The sequence below is a fragment of the Odontomachus brunneus genome, unplaced genomic scaffold (assembly GCF_010583005.1).
Source record: "Odontomachus brunneus isolate Ranch 3 - 2012 unplaced genomic scaffold, Obru_v1 Obru_scaffold_058, whole genome shotgun sequence".
Taxonomy (NCBI): Eukaryota; Metazoa; Arthropoda; class Insecta; order Hymenoptera; family Formicidae; genus Odontomachus; species Odontomachus brunneus.
Window position 1 is genome coordinate 1,725,614 of NW_022639508.1, and position 19,459 is coordinate 1,745,072.

At 44.0% G+C, this 19,459-nt stretch overlaps 2 protein-coding genes across 3 annotated transcripts in view; one reads left to right on the forward strand and one right to left on the reverse strand.

The window, feature by feature from the left end:
* Window positions 1–19,459, forward strand: part of LOC116845833 — a 293,678-nt gene that overhangs the window by 57,445 nt on the left and 216,774 nt on the right. The window lies entirely within an intron of this gene.
* Window positions 1–19,459, reverse strand: part of LOC116845832 — a 244,937-nt gene that overhangs the window by 29,556 nt on the left and 195,922 nt on the right. For both annotated transcript variants that reach the window (XM_032818971.1, XM_032818972.1), the window contains exon 3: window positions 17,415–17,559. In XM_032818971.1, the coding sequence (XP_032674862.1) occupies window positions 17,415–17,559 (145 nt within the window). The remainder of the gene's footprint in view (window positions 1–17,414; window positions 17,560–19,459) is intronic.

Genomic DNA, 19,459 nt, shown 5'->3' on the forward strand with positions numbered 1-19,459 from the left:
TTTTTTTTTTTTTTTTTTTTTTTTTTTTTTATATTATATTTATAGCGGATATTTTTTGCTGTAGTGTCGAAGTTTAAATAGCTAGTAAAGTTAGCTTTAGTAACAACGATATTAGTTGTTATTATTTTAACGACACGTTTTACTGTCACAATTATAATATATTTTAACTTTCACGGTCAATCTTTTTTCTGCAGATGTGGTAGTTACGAATTCAAGCGGGTTGTTAATTATTAAGTTGAAATTGTTATCGAATCTTGAAATAATTGCAGTCATATAGAAACGCGTACAAAACGCTATCCGAACACGTAATGAAAAATTCAATGCTACACTGAGAGAAGAAATTTCTAAAAAATAAAATATATTTATATTTTATAATATAAATATAATATTATAAAATATATTTATTATAAAAAAAATATATATATTGATATTATAAAATATATTTTATAATATATCTACTTGTATCAATATACATATTTTTATATTGCAAAAACATTTTTCTCGAATAAGGAAAAATACATTTTCCTAGAATCATTGCTTTTCATGAAACCAACTGTTTATTCTATTCAGAATTGTAAAAATATCAATTAAATTCGCCTTAAATTAATAATTGATTTGAGTAAATAATTTCTAAGTTAATTAATTGACGATTAATATAAGTCTATTTAATTAAAAATATTTCAATGAATCACTAACTTCAAGAAATCTAATTAAAAATCATTCAATTAACGATTGATTTGAAGGAATTTAATTAAAAACTATTGAATTATCAATCAAAACGAAAGAAATTAATTAAAGATTGTTCGATTAATGATTGAATATAGCCAATGTGATAAAGGGTTATTTAATTGACAATTGATATAAGCAATATATATATATATATATATATATATATATATATATATATATATATATATATATATATATTCAGCTCAATTGGTTACCATGAGCAATGTAAATAACTACGGTTAATTTTGATTCACACACACACACACACACACACACATATTAATTGGTCATCTTCTTACTGCGCTTTTCGATTAAATTTGCTTATATCAATTATCAATTAAATAACTCTTAATTATATTGACTATGTTCAATCGTTAGTCGAATAATCTTTAATTACTTTCTCTTGTTTTAATTGTTAATTCAACAGTTTTGAATTCCTTTAAATCAATCGTTAATTGAATGATTTTTAATTAGATTTCTTGAAATCAGTGGTTAATTAAAATATTTTTAATTGAATATACTTATATTAATTGTCAATTAAATTATATAATTAATTAAAAAAGTTATTAATTACCGCAATTTGGTACTCTTGAATTGATCGCCCTTCTTTTTCAATTTTAACGCATTTCTCAATTTTAAAGTTTCTTCCCCTTATGCATTCATCTCTATTAGAACCGTTCCGAGCGTTTTTATTTTCTTCTTTTATTCGTTTCTTGGAAGATGGCGTTCCCTTTATCTCGATTTAAAGCGAGTGAAAGAAGAGAACAACGCGGCGCACAGCGAACGACGGGCACGTTCGCATTCGAATACATGCCTATTAATTTCCCAACGACGTGTAATCGCGCGTACCACGAACGTAAAATCCATTCTGGCGTTAGTGGGCGCCCCGAATCGGGGAGTCGGTGGTTTCGGATTACAAATACGCCTCGTCTCGTGCCTCTCGCCGTTCTGTACAACGGGCCACCGTCGCTGAGGCGATGGTGGTCGTGGTTCGCGTTACGGAAGCATCATGCAAATGCATAAACACATTATTTGCTTATACCAACGGGGCGAAATTCTGGCTTACAGTGGTACGTGGGAGAGGGCGTGAGAGGGTGAGAGGAACAATGGGGGAGAACAGAAACGGTCGGCGCAGCACAGTGGCGTAGCCATAGAAAGAGGAGAGAGGTGGAGGAAGCTCGGATAGCCCGAGTAATTGAACCTTCGCTCGTCCGAGCTGACGTTGGGCTAAAAGAAAAGCCCTTCGACGCGGCTTCACGGATAAACGCTTAAAATTAAAAAAGATTTCATCGATCGGTGTCTATCTTGAGCCTGTCGCGAGCTTCCTTTTCTCTTCGCGACGAGCCACCTGCCGGAGGAAAATCCACCTCTCTCTTTCGTCGCGGAGAATTATTAATCCTCCGAGAATTAAAAATCCTTTAACGAAAACGTACTCATCAGTCTCCCCCGAAACGAAACTCTCATGCTACGTCGCTGAGGCGCTGCGACGTAGAGCAGGGTAGAAAAGGGATGGAAGAACATATGTATATATGCGTGCGTGCGTGCATGCGTGTGTATGAGAACCATCCGTATGGAAATCAGCCCTTCCTTCACATCCTAATTCCCCGTTCAACCTCGTGCACGATCACCTCGAGCAACGTGTGCGCGATCACGCGAGCGTACACGCGATGAGCGCGCGCGTATAAGGCTGACACACCCTTGCTGCACGCGTGGCTGCTTCTCGTACACGCCCGGCGGTGTTTATTTCGTCATTGTCGTCGTCGTCGTCGTCCCTCTTTTCCTAATTCCCTCTCTGTAGTTGATTACCGCATTGAGAAACGTGTTCGCAGCGTCGAGCCCACCGCGAGAACTCGGTCGAGCATTCTCTCCTCGTGGAGGGCGCTCCAGGAGAATCTTGGAGCGAAGAATCGCGATATTCGGTTCACCTTGACGTCTGGATCTCTCGTAACATATATTTCGCAGCAGCTCACGTAGAATCTCGAGCGACGTATGTCGGTCGGATTCACTTCAAGTTGGAGGAGCTCGCGCGAAGAGCGCACTTTCAAGCGCGGACATAAGCGAGTGACCTAATGAATCTCCTTTCCGCGTCAGTTGCTCCGAAATTGCTCGTTGCGTCGTCTATTACATGGCAGGTGCTTCGTTAAAAGCCCGCTATTACCAATCTCGCGGCTGTAACTGGATTTTGGCGCGCGCAACCGACCGGGTGCGACTTCGTTTGGAATTTCGCGCGGCAATTTCACGACGTCGCTGCCATGGACGCGCCACTCCTTTAACGAGGCGCGCTTCTCTATGCTCGGTGCGATTTTACTCTCGTCGCGATCGTTGGAGCAGTCCCACGCGTAAGTTTCCTGCATAAATAAATTGTCGCTCTCGTCGGCTCCTGGTAATATCTGTGCCTCGTCGCGCCCGGTAAATCTCGCTGTAAAACGTCAAAATTTAAGGGACAGCGGCCAAGGCGAAACGTATGCCGACTCGCTCATCTTCCTGACTCGAGGATGACTCTCGAAGATGTCACGTGCGAAGCGAGGGTGTCGTTGCGGGCGAATGTAAATATTTCAAGAATTGCGCTCGCGAAAACGCACAGGGAAACAATGCAGAATGACTCTCATAAGGGCGGGCAAGAGTCAATATTCTGCCTGGGTGTAGTCGTAAAAGCGCAGAGAGGCAACGCGGACGCCAGCGTTTCGAGTGAATCGCGACCGTACTTTTCTCCACGAAGGCCAACTGGAGGTCCCCGCATAAAGCCATGCGAGCTGCTTCATTCATAAAATGCATCGCGTGTCTGTAACGTTACATGTGATAGGGGCGCGCCCAGGGGAAAAAGAAAGAGAGAGGTGCAACGAAAGGAAGAGAGAGAGAGAGAGAGAGAGAGAGAGAGAGAGTCGCGAGACAACAACCGTGAACCAGCAGTGTTATACCAGGGGGGTTAATGCCCGCGGATGATCGAACGTGCCTGACATCTTGCGCGCTTCCGGCCCCGCGTCTAAAATAAAGGGGCTGTCAGACGCAGCTTTTGTCATCGCGGCGGCATTTACATTTAACAAACAGCTCGTTTGACTCCTGTGTACGCGCGCAAGCGATAACGCACTGGTTTGAATAAAATCGCCGGGTGATCGTTCGCTGCGTTAACGTCGAGTCTATAATTTACCTGCGCATGATTATGCATTGACATTAATTAACGCGCAGGATTAACTATTACTCGTGAAAATGGAGAGACAGGGACGTGAATCGGTCACGTCGCGAACGTGGACGTATAATCCAGAAAAATATAATAAATATCGACGGGATCCTCTTGCATATACGGCTTCAAGAGGATTTTTCTAAAACCAAGAGAAAAGTATTCGAAGCATAATATTATTAAAGTGAGAGGAATTTCATTTTTCACCTATAGTATAAATCTTGTAGAATAAAATAGAAATTTATTCTGGTAAGAGGACATTCTTGTTCAAGTAGACATATTCCTCTTGATTTAAAAGGAAAAATGTTAGAATAATAGTAGATCTTGTATTGATAATCTAGCTTTCATTACAGGAGGATTATTTTTTGAGGTTTTCGCGTAGAATATTACAGAGATTACAGGAAACATCTTGCAACTAGAGTTCTATTTTTGTAAGTCTTAAAATGTCCTTTTATGTGGTATTATAGAAGAATCGTCTCTTGAAACTACAGAGTGTGTATGACAATTATACAGACATTATACAGAGTGTGTATGACAATTCAGGACACAGCTATGATGTACAGGTAGAATTCATTGAACTGAACGGAAAAGTCTTGCAAATAACACACATACATACATTTCTGAGTTAATTAATTGAAGAAACATGGCAAAGAAAATCGCGCACAATCACTCACCAATCTTCCACAACTCAAAATTTTATGTGATTCTTTGCAAAATGATATGTAGGGCTTCTTCGTTCAGTTTGCTGAGTTCCACTTGCACTTTACGGCTGTGCCTCGAATTTTCTGACGCTATGTATAAGAGGATTTCGTTGAGAAATGAGATTGTATTGTTTTGGGCGATGAGCCCGCGGACGGGTCACGGCGGTGTTTTCTGCCGCGTGAAAGTATTGCTGAAATCCGCAAGTGAGGAATGGCTGGATCGATCGAAATTTTGAGCGGCTGCCCGGGAATTTACGGTCGCCGCCGGGGTTGATAGGCATTTCCGTTAACCCGATAGCGTAAGACGGCCTCAGATAGGCGGGTTAAGCTACGAGACAACCACCTAGCGCCGTAATGATTGTCTCCGTGCCGGCGATCCGTTCCATCCGTAATGGAAATGTCTACAAGCCGCAGCGCCGTGTACATTTTATGTCAGTGTCGTGCGGGAGACGATCCGGATTGACTTTAATGTGCGGATTAAGGCGGGCGTACCGAATCCCCGCGGATAATCCTGCTGGGACACAGTCAATTAAGTCGAAGTGAGGACCGGTAAGCTAAGGATCTCCAGCTGGAATCCTTGGAATCGCCCTTCAGAACTCGACGCGCGACCGGCACGACCCTCCGTTTCGTTTTATCGCTCCTCTCGTTCTGCCTTCTCCTCCCTCGCATTCCAACGATATTTATTGTTAAAACAAAAAGACGAGCCGCCTTTTCCGGGATCGGATTGACTCGTTTTATCCGAGTCCTGGACACACGGACCTTTCCAAAGCCATCGAATCAAGAGCTCTTGTTTTATCCGCGAAAATAAACGCGAGCGGTTTTCCGTAGAGATTACACGGACTTTAAAGGTATCAACGGTTCAGGCGCAATTTATACACAGGCTGCGTGTTCAATTTAAACGCAGCCTGTGTATAAATATATACATGTACGCACGCGTGTGTGTGCGTGAGAAAGAGAGGAGGTTTCTTCTTTTTCCTTTTGACGAAATAAAACGTATGGAGAAAAGTGCGTTTTTCATACGAACACATCAGTTTGACTGACCGTCGGTGTGGCGCGTATCGCTTTTCAGAATAATCAATACGAATTCCTTCATCCAGAAATCCGCGGCGAAATCGCCGTATTATAGAATCATGGCTGGATATAGGCGGAGTATCAATTTCGTCGATTTCGCGTCTCGCGATGAAATAATAAAGAATCCTCGGCGCGACTGATACCATTAATATCCGGCGGCACTCAGAGCGCGCGCGCGTCTGCGAAATCGGCAGAGCTGAAACGCGCGTGAAATTCGTGCCAGCCGCGCTTAAAAGTACGATTAAGCGGTACTTTGCGCGATCGTGGAACAGGATAGTCGGGAGCGTGCATTTCGCGATCGCTCGCTCTCGATATATACGTTATATCGACATACAGGGTGCCCAATAATTTGCTATGTAGGCGCGGGTAGACTGCAGGTAGAACACATCGATCTGAGCAAAAAAAATTCTATAGCATTTCTTCAACAACCGCGTAAAATTTCAAGGTACTGATGAGGGAAGATTGGCGAATCAGGACGCACGATGTTGTGAGGCGAGCTTTGTAAACATGATCTCAAGTCGAAAATCGCTAAGATTTGTTAGCGACACTTTCGGGTATGGCGATACGTCGGCAAACGATTGTTTGTGCGCTGCTCGTTTTGTTTTCGATTCCACCTTTAGCTGTCAGTACATTCGTGTTAAGAGGCAGTCGCGTTTCAGCCATTTTCAAGGGGATGTCGCGTTTACCGAGCTTGCTCCACAACATCACGCGTCCAGCTTCGCCAATCTTTTTTCATTAACATCTCGAAATTTCACATGGTTGTTTGAAAAATGGCAGAGGACTTTTTTGTTCCATTTAATGTGTCCTACCGTGCATAGTGCGACTCCGCAGCGAATAGCCCGACGTTCTGTATAGGTATACAAGGTGTTTGACAATTATTGACGTCGTACACAGGTAGAACTTATTAAACTGAGCACAAAATTCCTCTACCATCCCGCAAGCAACCGCGTGAAATTTTGAATTATTAATCAATGAAGATTAGTGAATAATAACACGCGATAAATAGGTGAGCTGTGGTGGCGTCATCTGCCACCGCGTGCTTATAAAACTGAAAGAAAGTCCTGCACCATTTTGCAAACGATCACGTAGGTTTTATTAATTAAAGAAGATCGTTGTACTGTCGCGGACAATCGTGCATAAATTTCTTTTTGCCTTCTTCTGTCCACCTGTACTCCGCAGTTGCATAACGAATCATGGGACACTCTGTATATCAACATATATATGTATATATATGTATATATATACATATCTTTCTCGTAAATCGCGCGACCGCGAAGCGTGGCGTGACACTGATTAAATTTTCATCGGCGCCTCGTCGCGCCGCGCAGCGCGTCATCCATTTCAGCCAAGTTTCGTCGAACGAACGAACGACAAAACCTTTCGCGCTCGTTTCAGTCGACGCGACATATTGCCTTTTATTCCCGCGTCGGGAGCCGGCGTTGTTGCGGTTTCCCTCCGTTATAACGCGAATCCAGACCGTCACCGAGGCTGCGGATCTTGTCATCACGCTCGCAGTCGGTCGAATAACAATCGACCGACCCGACCGATCGGATTGAGATTGGAGATCCCGAGACTAGTGAGATTTCCGCTCTCACCCGGGAACGTTCGACTTGCGCGGTTTCTTCGACACGAACGATAATTACGAGCGCACGCTCCGGAGATCTCTGTGTGACAAAAATTAGCAATCGATCAGAAGTGGATCGAAAGTTGAGCGCTTCGATGTTATTGACGCGATATTATTGAAGCTTCGGCTCAAGTATAATTCAACCTCAACGTCGTGCTCGACGTGTGACGCTGAATTCTACTATAACTCCGCGCCGGGAAGCCGATATCGACACGTCCATTTCGTGAAGCGTGGAGATTGCCAGGTAAAGTGAAACTGCCGGTGATTGTATGGAATTATCGTACGAGCGTGCGTGAATAAAACCGCTGGAAAATAAGGCACTCTCGGCGTAAAAGGGTTAGATAGATAGATAGATAGTAATGTCTCCATTCCCCGGCCTCGCGCGATCATCGTCCGTTGTCGCGCGAATCGACTGACGCTTTCGGATAAAGCCCTTTCTGTATGAGAACACTGTCGAGCGATATGATTTATGCCATTAAATTATTGCACGCGGTCCACAAATCTTTATTTACGTTCAAGTCACTCTGAAACGCAAGTTAATCTCTTGATCCTGACACATGTGTTCGACACGTTTAAATACACGTTTAAATACGTGTATTCAATTTTATTGTTGTAATTTCTCATATTTAATTCAAACATTGCAGATAAAGATTGCATAAATACATTACTGTGAATAAATATTCACCATAAAATTCTGCGGCGAGAAGAAGAGAAATCTCGTTATATGATTGACACATGGAGGGAATATTATAAAGTTTCTTTTTGTTCATATAAATTCTTTTTCATTTTACTGTGTTTCCACACTGAGGGAAAAAATATCTAAAAAATAAAAAGGTATTCGCTGGTGTTAATAACATATTTGCTGAAAAATGTAAATTCTGTTATTTGAATAGAATAAACATTTGCCTTAAGAGCTAAGAAAATGTATATTATTTGTTTGAAAAATATTTTATATTAGTATAATATGTTATTAGTATTCACTGGTGTGAATAAATTTGTTTTGTTTCTTAGATTTTTTCTCTCAGTGTGTGGCAATGCACGAATATAACGTAATATGTCAGTAAAGTCTATCTTGCTAAAGAATACATCAAATATTTTAATAACACATTTTAGTTTCTAAAATATATATGAATAGTACACATGAAATGAAAGAATAATGAAATACTGCAGGATGTCGACCTATTTCTCGGTTATAAAATTTCACACTAATCGTTATCATATAATATTCTCTTCGTACAGATATCATATTTTTATGTGATTTTTAACTTAACCCCCCTTCACTGCCGAGAACAAAGATCTTTGTTTTTTTGGACTTGGCCCAAACTGCCGGAAAATCACAAATCTTTGTCCTATAAATAAATGCTCTACTGAGCCTGATAATGCATTAAATGTGAACAGAATGTGTTTTCCTATGTTTTCGGGGTCGCTGAATATGATTCCGAGGTCCATTTTATATTATCTCGCACCCATGACCGACTAGAGCTATAAGAAAATGACTATTTTTTTTCATTTTTTGGAAAATCTTTGTCCTCGCACACTCAAGTTTTATGCCACATTTAAACAGTGTTATTTTGATAAGCTATATCATTTATGGGAAAAAGTAACTCAATTCATGACTTTTTGCTACTTTTACCAGATATATCATTTTCTTCGTAGTTTGACCTGCTGATTCATCTTTTGCGTGAATTACCCTTGACATCAGCCGAACATTCATCCTCACTACTTGAACCGACTAATTCACATCTTCTTTTCATTGCAAATATTACAATATTTGAATATCAAGAGAAATAAAAAATGAAGGAATTTAAAAAAAAATTGTTTGTAGATATGTCTGGTTACAATAGCATCCAAATAATTTATCGCATAAGCGATACAAATAAATTCAATTTATTATGTAGTATAAAAAAATGGCCAGTAAAAAGCTTTCAAACAAAATAGGTAACATGTCGATGAAAATACCCCAAAAATGGTATGTCAAGTTAAAATTGTCAAAGTTTCTAAGTTCGGCAGTCTAGACACATTTCATCTAAATACTCTGGCAGTGAAGGGATTAATAATTAGTTCTTTCTGACTTCAAATAATTTATCGCTGAAGAGGTTAATCGTCGTCGTTCCAAGGACGCAGGTTGGCTCCATCGAGCGTGAATCCAACCCCGTGTCGCCGTCACCTCTCTCCGTGTCCCTGTGACGATAATCCTCGACTTCCGGCTGCGGCACGCGGCACGACCAGGCGGAAGAGATTGATACGGCGGCGCGTCTCTCGTCCGCGGTTCGGACGACACGACGACGTATCCTGGCGCGGACAAAACGTCGCGAGGGCGCGCGTGATATTGAAAGGAACAGAACGAATGCTCTTTCGGGGAGGGTGGGCGCGCATCGAAATCGATATGCGGATGCTACCCGACGTCGGCAGAAGCGGGGAAGATTGAAAGTGCGTCCGCTCGACGGCAAGAATTGAATTCGTCGGGCAAAAAAAAAGAGAGGAGAAGAGATCGGCTGGAGAGCGAGCGCGGCGTAAGATCCCGCACGGGGAATGAGAGACGAGAGACCAAACGAGAGGGCGAGAGGACGAGATGGAACGAAATGGAGGCACTCGGAGGAAGTCGAGCGCGATGGCGCATGAATCATCCTTCCGATCGAGATCACTGAGAAAAAGGGACCCCCTGACGGCTATAATGCCGCGCGCCAGAGATGAAGTTATTAATTCCCGCTGTTGCACTCCGTTCGCATTCTTCATGCCCTCTCCCTACCTCTCTCCTCTCTTTCTCATTGTTTGCCTGTAAAACGCGATGGCGATGGTTTCTACAGAACGCGACGACACTGCGAGGCGATGAAATAAAAGCGCTCGTGGACCTCGAAGCTTCCTTACCCGGTTTACGTAATTTCATGAAACCGTCATTATGAGCACAGCTGCGATAAGATTTTAAAGATGAGGAACTGGACGGGATTTTCCGCGCGGAAGAAACGCGTGCAAAAGATGACAGCGATTTTATCGCGCGATCCTCGTTGTTAGTCGAATTCTACCATGCGATTCGCAGTTTTTTATTATTTTTATATCGCATATCGCTTCCAAACACAAAGATAATTTTTTTTAATGCAGCTTTTATTGGCTAAGATTCAATAGGCAATAACTATTCAGAAACTAAATAAGGAAATGCTGACTAATATTTCTCGGCTCGAAACCAGTCAGTAACCAGAATTTCTGGTCAGTTGCTGGTTAAAAAGAGATCATTGTTACTACCTGGGAGTGATTAGTCTCGCCGCTATTACGACAAACACATGCTCGCTCCTCGAGCACCCCCGCCGTCGCGATGAAAGTTAAGGGCGGAATCGTTGAGGACGTAGCTAAACTATTCGAGCGAGATTGAGAGACTGGCGGCAGCTTGTGCTCAAGTGTCTCGCCGGATTACACGCTCGGTGCTGACAACGGTGCACCCTCGCGCGATTCTCGACGGTTCCGAGATCTGTCGTTCGTAGGCAGACAGGCAGGCAGCCAGGCAGGCGGGAAGAAAGGGTGAAGGGTTCGCGTTTCTTGTTTCTTTAGCGTCGGTTTCGGATATATTTGCAGCCGCGACGGGTACTCGTCGCGGCAGTCGTGTGTCTTCCTAAGAGAATCGTGACTCTACTTCGCTTTCTTTGCTACAAGACACGCTAGCAGGCTCGCGGCCGCGACCTCTCGTGCTTCTCGTTCGAAAAAAAAAATCGTCGAACGATTTCCAGAAATTACCACTCAAGTGCTTCGCACAATTATCGTTCGTCGCTCGGGGTAATTAATCATCCCGACAACACGGACACGCCTTTCGATAAATGTCCCGCGGATTTTCCTTCGTGGAGATATGGTGGGTGTGGGAAAATATGCGCGGGATCCTTGATTAAAATCCGGCTTCGTCCCGACCGGATAAACGAATCGACAGCTTTTTTTGCCGAATGGCTATAATTCACCGCACTAAACAGACATGGAAGAATGGCCGACCGTGCGAGAACACGACGGGCATGAAAATCTGTCGCCCAGACAATGCCCACGGGGACCTCCTCGATTGCGGTTGGCACTTTTCGACCGCAACGAACGGAATCCGTGCCGTTGGCCGGGCTCGCGGCCGCGCTCCAATTTATCAGCGAGCGTGATGGCTCTCGCAGGGATCCCGCCACGATCGGAAGAAATTCTCGGACGGCGCGTGAACCAATTAATTAGCCGGCGATCGCGAAATTCCGCCGCGAGATTCGAGTCATCGTCGGCGGTAATTGACTCGTCAGGCATTTCGCTATATCCGCTCGTTGAACCCGCTATCCCTCTCTTGTCTGTATTTCTTCTCGCTCATCATCTGTATCACTAATTAATTTGATTTAAGGCGATATACTCTCTCTGGAATACCGACACATAACGTGGTTTCGTAATTTTCTCAACTCTACTAATTGGATGCATCAAATTGAAAATACTTTTACAGGATGAAAGTACAAATGTTAATGAATAGCTGATGCTAAACAGTTGTATAAAATCGACAGATTTTTTTATCGGTAGATAAATAGAGTTTTCGTTGATTTTATGCGACTGTTTAGCATCAGCCATTCATTAAAATCTGTGCTTTCAGTTTGTAGAAGTATTCTCAACTTGACGCATTCAATTAGAAGAAAAGGAAACACTATGAAACTGCGTTATGTCGGCATCCAGCATCGCCTTGAGGGATGTCGGATACTCGGAAACTCAGCTGATAAAATATTGACAAATTTTCCCGCAAAGTTTACGTCCCATTGATAGAGTTACAAATATTTTCGCACGATAAAAATATACGCAAAAATAAATTGGAACAATATGTGAGAACGATGAAAAATTCAAACTTGACATTTCGAGCTGTCAGTCAGCGTAAATATTTCCCTGATGAAAAAATTCTGCAGGTTGTATAGTTGCTTGCAAATCGGTTGACACACTTTTTATCGGATGAAATTTGCCACGCTTCAAATCGTCAGAATTGAAAGCCACTACTGACATGTGCGCGCATTGCGCAGTAATTGGTTTATATCGCTTCTCAGAATGATGCTCTCTCTTAATTCAAAATAAATTCTCTTATATCAATTATACAAGTGTCACACTCTGTACTGACACTTCTGCTCCTGTCCTAACCGATTATACGCGTCTGCAGCGGCTGTCAATTCCGACAACTTGAAGCGTTGCAACTTTATTGGCGCAAAATACAATATTTCTTTTTTTAGTGGTACAAATTCGGATCTTTCTGTTGATATACTTGTTTCTCTCTTTTTTCCTCCTCTCTCTTTTTTTGTGATCCTGTTAACTTAATATTGAGTCAGCAACGTGACTTTCTTTCCAAAACGGTTCGAGGTGACTTTTATTGGTGGTAGAAATTGGTGCAAAATAGATATTAAATAATAGTAGATAATAGGTTTTAATTCTGTTGATTTGGTTCTGCTAACTTTAGAGAGATGGTTACGTTTATCTGGGCACGGCGTTAAGAAATTTTTAAACGTATCCCAGCGTCGCGCATGACACACGAAGGAGAGAAACGGGACACGAGAGATTCAGTTTAAAGCGGTACTATCGCGATAAAATATGCCACGACACGTGAGAGGTAATTTTGCGAAAAAAAAAAGAATTGAGATGAGAGAGAGCGGGACGTGTGACGCGGCCTGAACGGGGGCATAAATCTGCGTGAGTAAAAGGGAAGGCCCGTGTAACGTCACGTCGAGATGTCGCGTTTTTGTAACGAAAAGCGTGAAAAGCGGATCGCGCGTGAAATGTATTTCCTGTCGCCGTATCGCGGGCGCGCGCATCGAGGGTCCTTTCTGGCCCGCAGGAGCGGAAAGGGTGTGCGCGTCGCCCATTGCCGCACGTTAAGCCGCCAACGTCAGCCCTCGTCGCCTATCAATTAATCACGCGGGGTAATTAGCGTCGTGCAAAAAGGGAAGAGCGCAGATCTCTCGCGACCACGCAATAATTACCACGGCGACCTACGAGCGGTCGCGGGACGCACAGCGGCGCATTAAAAAGGACCAAGCCACGCGAAAGGACGGGGGAGGGCGACCAGAGGGAACGGATGCGCAGAGTCGAGGAAGGTGGACGTGGATGGTAGTGCGTGGTTCGCGGTTCGCGTTCTGCATAATTACGGCAAATTGGTGTGACGAGTCGGTACGAGCCGTGTCGCTGCTGAACCGAGGGGCTCGCGCCCAATAACGAGGCGGGCGCATGTGTTTAGCTACGCGGAATTTCCCGCGGCGACGGCAGCGCGACGATGACGACGATGATCGTCGACGACTTGCCCGAGATGGGCGAATTGTCTTTCCCCGGCTGATGGTCTGGGGAATACTCGAGTCGTTTGCGGCCGCGTTGGCGCGAGACGATGACGTCTTTGGCTTGTTCTCGTAGCGAGGACACTCGCTTTTTACGGTCGCATTCGCGAGAACGTTTACTGCGCGCGCACGGACGATTCCGCCGCGTCGATTAAGTTGCGAAATTGTGCATACCGTGGAAATTGCGAAAGTTGGATTGGAGTGCAGGGAAGATAGCTGGCTGATTGGCTGGATAGTTGGCTTACTGGTGGTCTTTTCGAGATAGATGGTCGCTTCGCGTTTGGCGACACAGATAGTCGAAGAACAACATACAATGATCGAACGCGTTCGAGATTTCGCGTCTTGTTTAGTTCCGAACTAACTTACATTAACTCTCTCGGATTATCTTCTACAAGTGGCCCTTATAACCACCGGAAGATTACAACTTGAGGAAATTGTTCGGCAGACGAGAGCCAAAGTTCGACACCTGTCGAGTCTCGAGACCGGGAGTAGCTACTTCGCGAAGACTCTCTCTCTCTTTCTCTCTCTCTCTCTCTCTCTCTCTCTCTCTCTCTCTCTCTGTGTCTCTCACTTCCTCTTTCAGTCACCCGCGATGCGAATCTCGGGACTCGCTGAGAGACGGGAAAGTCATAGTGGTTGGGATTAACGTTCTTCCTCCACGTTCACTGTTATTGCCATCGTCGTGTCGACGAGAGAGAGACGACGACGACGTTGTCATCGCTCGAACGTCTCGCGCCCCGTTATTCGCGTCTTCTTACGGGAGATGTGCGCGCAGTTTCCCAATTTACTCGGCATTGATTGAAAATATCGCGCGTGACAAGGCTCGGCGTAGAAAATGATACGAGGACCATTATCGCGAGTAGCGCGCACGCAGTGTCGCGTTGTCGCATTATCGGTACGTTGAACCCGTACTTTCGCGTAACTGCGCGCATGCGCGCATTTCGTTTCAATCAGAGTGTAATCATCGTAGAATGGCGTGGCGCAGCTATCCATTTTATCGGGAGATTCCGACTCACCCGTCAGCCGGGCGAGATAAAAATATAGCGGCTGCATTTGTCCCCGGTGTTCATTTCTCAGGGACCTTATTACGCGGAGATATTACCGCCGGATCTCGCGCCCGCGCCCAAGCGCCCAAGTGAGATAACGATTCTTCGCGGGGAGAGCAATGCCGTGCGTTTTTTCCCTCTCTCTCTCTCTCTTTCGATATTAAGCAGAAACAGGCGCGCACCTCATTTCAATGCGAGCCCGTGTTATTAACGTTTTTTTGTCCGACTTGGAAGTCCGCCCCGACGGAATCGTCGACGAGGCGACGAGACCGGCATTCATCGCCGTCGCGATTCCGTGCGTACCCTCTTGTGTGATGAAAAATCGCACGAGTGATCGTCCCTTTTCATTAACACGTCGAACACTGATCGCTGATCGGCGCTTCGCAACACCGGAACGTGTAATCAAGTGGAAAGTCGAGTTCTCGAGGAATCACACGTGTCGCCTATAACGAGCTGATTAAAGAACGAACGAGACAACAACTCTACTTTCTCGATATTAATTTTCGTCTACACTTACAGAGAGTGTCTCATATCATAAAATTGTAGATATTGATGATATATCGATGATACATAGATTAATGATATATGAGTATCAAAGAAATGCGCCTCACCATATATATTTTGGGTATCTTTAATTTAATTATATCTTTAAGCTACCCATCAATAGTTGCAGTTTTATGAAAAAATAATTCAAAATTTTGAATACCAGAAAATGGGACTGAAAGTTTATGAGACCTTGATTTTTTTTTGGTTTAGATCGATCAAAAGATTTAAAAGTATATAGAAAATAGACAGACATTCTATTGTCACTATTATGAAAATACTGCCACTTTTCATTCGTTTTGAGTAAGATTCCACTCCGAGAAATTCGGAGAATATAAAGACTGCAATTAGAAAAGAGATGTAAAGTAACGGGAGCTTCCCTCCGATTCCGGTATTCCCGAAAATTTATTCGATTCTCGGGATTCAACATTTCGCGGGAATGATACGGTGCGCATAGATGTTAGCTGAATTCTCATCTGTAATTTAAAAACCCTGTACACATCGGGCGCGTATTGGTATCGGATACACAATCGTTAATTCATCTTTCGCGGAGTTAATCGAAATCCGCGGATCGACGCGCGCCGGGCCGGGAGAAACGCGTTCTCGTCGCAGGTCATCGCGCGGAATCGCGAAAACGACGATCGGTCGACGATCGGCGAATTAAATCGACCCGCGAGCGCTCGCTCGGCCGAATTAAAAATTCGAAGCGACGTCGACCGCGCGACGCGTCAATAACGATGTCACTTACCGCACCACCGCCGATTTCAATTACAGATTTTATTCAATATTTATCGGCGAGTTTTTCACCACGCGTCACGGTCCCCGCTGTAAAAGCGGCGCCGGGGCAACGCGTGTTTCGCCATACTAGCGTGAAACGCAAAAATAGCTCGTTAAATCGACCAATTACGCGCGTTGTTTGTCTTGCGCGCGTATTTTATGGAGCTGACTCTGTGACAAAGCCGCGGTCATTGTCTCTTTTTTGCAATTGTAACGAGCTCCTGATTCAATAGATTATTTGTAAAACCGCTCATTAGTAACGCATGATGAAATTTGAGAGAGGGAGAGAGAAAATATCGCCGGTAAGGGACGTTTCTCGCGTTACCTGCGTTTTTACGAGAGAGAGAAAGGAAAGGAGGATAAAAGAGCGAAGGTAATGTTCTCTCCTATTATAAAGTTACATTTTTCTCATTTTCGGATCCTCTCGCGTTCTAACGAGTGCCCGACGCAACGTTACCTTACTTTAACATTTGATATCGTCCCGCATCTCTTTTCTCTCCACACGATAAAACATCTCACTATATAGATCGACGGATCGATCGACAAAATGGAAAGGGTTTAGATACGCTCGAAATAAATGTCGCATTGTACTTTGGCGCGGCATGCTCTTGCAGATACGCGGACTAATGCGGTTTCACCGAATGACTGATTCGATTGTAATTTCGGAATTCGTTCGCATCGCGGTACGAGCGCGCGGCGTCGCGCGAATAGAACGTCACGATGTTAATTGGCCGTGTCGGGAAGTTCATCGCGCGGTTAAGCGAACTGTGCTCCGAAATCGCGCATTAAACGCGGCCGCAGTCGGTCGCTTCGTGGACAGAGGGACGGCGAGGACGGCTGAGGAAGAGAGGAGTAGGAAAATGCGATCGCGGGCGACGGGGAGGAGGAATTGACACGGCACGATTTAAAGAAGCCAGATCTGAAAGGCAAATTTAATAGCCCGAGAGAGCTAATGAATAAAAGCGATTGAATGATAAACGGGGATCCCGAGTCGCGCTCGCTGCGGAGACCGCGATACAATTTCAAGTGCGGATTAAAGAATTGCCGGAGCATAAAAGCGACTGAGAGAAAGAGAGATAGGAAATGAGAGAATGGGGAATAGCGAGGAGAAAGAACTTCGATGTTTCCACCACGTGAAGCGACCGAGCGCTGTTTCCGCGGAAATATGTTTTTCAAGTACCAAGAGAGGGCATGCTACGAATGGCTAAATCTCGCGGCGGTTATTTTAAGTGCACTGAATTGTGTAACGCTAGGTTGGAAAATAAAGTGAGAGATACAGAGAAAGAGAGAGAGAGAAAGGGGAATTCTTTAGGCGACTTGGGATACACGTAGAAAAATGCAAACTGTATTCAAGCAAACGTTACTTGTCTCGAGTATTTCATAAGTTTATGGTATATCGTCCCGCGAATAAGTCGGATAAACGGCATCGATATTACAAGCACTCACTAGGATCCTTGACGGCGGTGATGACAAGGCGGAAGCCGTTCTCTTTGGTGCCCCAAGCGTCGGTGACGTATCTCAACGTCACGAAGTTGGTGCGCGTGTAAATCGCGCCCACGGTCTGCTTCGTGTTCCTGCAGGATAGGTCTGCCTGGAAACAAAAGAAAATTGCGTTCGTCGAGTACGTGTGCTGCCACTTGAGGGATCTCTCTCTCTCTTTTTTTTTTGTCGGGGACGCTTGTGCTAACGATGCAAATGTCGCGAGCGCGATATCGTGCGAACGACGTGGGGGCGGACGACGGCGACGACGACGACGACACAAACCAATGCGCGCGTTCGCTTGATTTACACCGGATAGTTTTATATCGCGATGGACTAAAAGCCCCAATCAATGCTGTTCGCGGAATCGTCGCCGTGATATGTGATTTACGTTGTCGCGCCTCTACGAGGTAGAAATCAATTTCACATGGAAAAACGTCGCGTGCTGCTTGAATATTTAATTTGTGGCGCGAGCGTTATTCATGCGCCCTTAAAGTAAAACAATTAAAATGAAAATTTCTGATGGAATTAGTAAAAGAAGTGTTTCACCGATAATATATCTTTCTCAGTTTTACTGATTTTTTCAGTGGAAACACTGCAACATTGCTATCTCACTAATCAGCAGAAATAAGATTTCACTAAAAAAATCACTGTAAAATTATTTGCAAAATTTTACGACTGAACCATCATCAGTTGTAGCACATTTTAGTAAAGAATACACAGATTATACTTTAAAGGGAATAATCTTTGCCCACATTTTTAGTTACACTGAGAGAAAAAAATACGTAAAAAATAAGAAATATTTATTTGATAGATACTAATAACATGCTTATATTATATATATATTTTTATATTAAGAGAACATTTTTTTCGAACATGAAACATGTGATTTTCTGAGACCGTTGATTTTTATGAAAGCAATTGTTTCTTTCTTATAAAGAAAGAATTTAAATTAAAGTAAATGTGTTATTAATACTTACATTGAATTTTTCGGATACTTTTTCTCTCAGTTTAGACGTCATTATCACGCTCAAAATATCGGTCGTTGCAAGTGTTACTGATAAGAGGTGCCCTAAGTACTGTATTCTCCGCGGTGCTCTTGAACCGCGAGGTATTCACGAAGAGTTCATATCACGCGGCACGCTAGCTCCGCCGATATATTATCAAGGATAATAAGAATCTCCTACTTTGCATGTCATCAACTCTTCCCTCGCGCCTCATGAGGCAAGCTGACGATGACAAAGGAACCGCAATCTCGGCAGGAAGAGAGTAAGAATGACGGCTCGCGAGAGCCCGAGTCGAATGTCAAATAACGCTCGTCTCTCCGAAACGACGGGGATTTTTAATAAAGCGGTTAAACTGCGGCGCGAGATCCTTCTCCTTCTTTTCAAAAGCTCACGCTGTCTGTAAATCAGCTTACCTGCGCGGACACGACGCGAAACAAAGGTGACGGTCGGATAATCCTGAGGTATGAGCCGTAGATATCAATTCGAGCAACGTCGCGGTGACGGCTACGAGGAGGAGGAAGAGAAAGAGGAAGAAGACCCCGTGGTCGGCGGGTGGGAAATTTATTCGTAGATTTCCGCCGCGGTATCTCGCTCGTTTGCCTGGAGACACGAGAAACGTAACACTTGTTGCACCCCCGCGGCCAACGAAAGAAACCGAAACAAACAGTTGCAAAAAAGTCGCGCGGAACGCAAAAAGGGCGCAGTCGATGGCACGCGTATCGATTACTTCGCCGGCTCTTTTCAGAAACTATGCCGAGGCAGAAGCGCCGGCTGCGTCGCGAACGAACGAAAAGTCTCGAGACCGAACAGATCGTGAACGATAAAAGTGCGACTTGTGTGAACTTGGCACACCATATTTAAAAATGTGACATTTTTTTTAGAGTTCTGATACTCTCTTGAAAAGTTCTAGAGCTCTTTGCAACAATTTTCAATAATTCCGGTCATTAAATACAAAAAAACAGACTTTCAAAAAAAGGTGCGCTAAGTTCTCGCAGCGCACCTAAT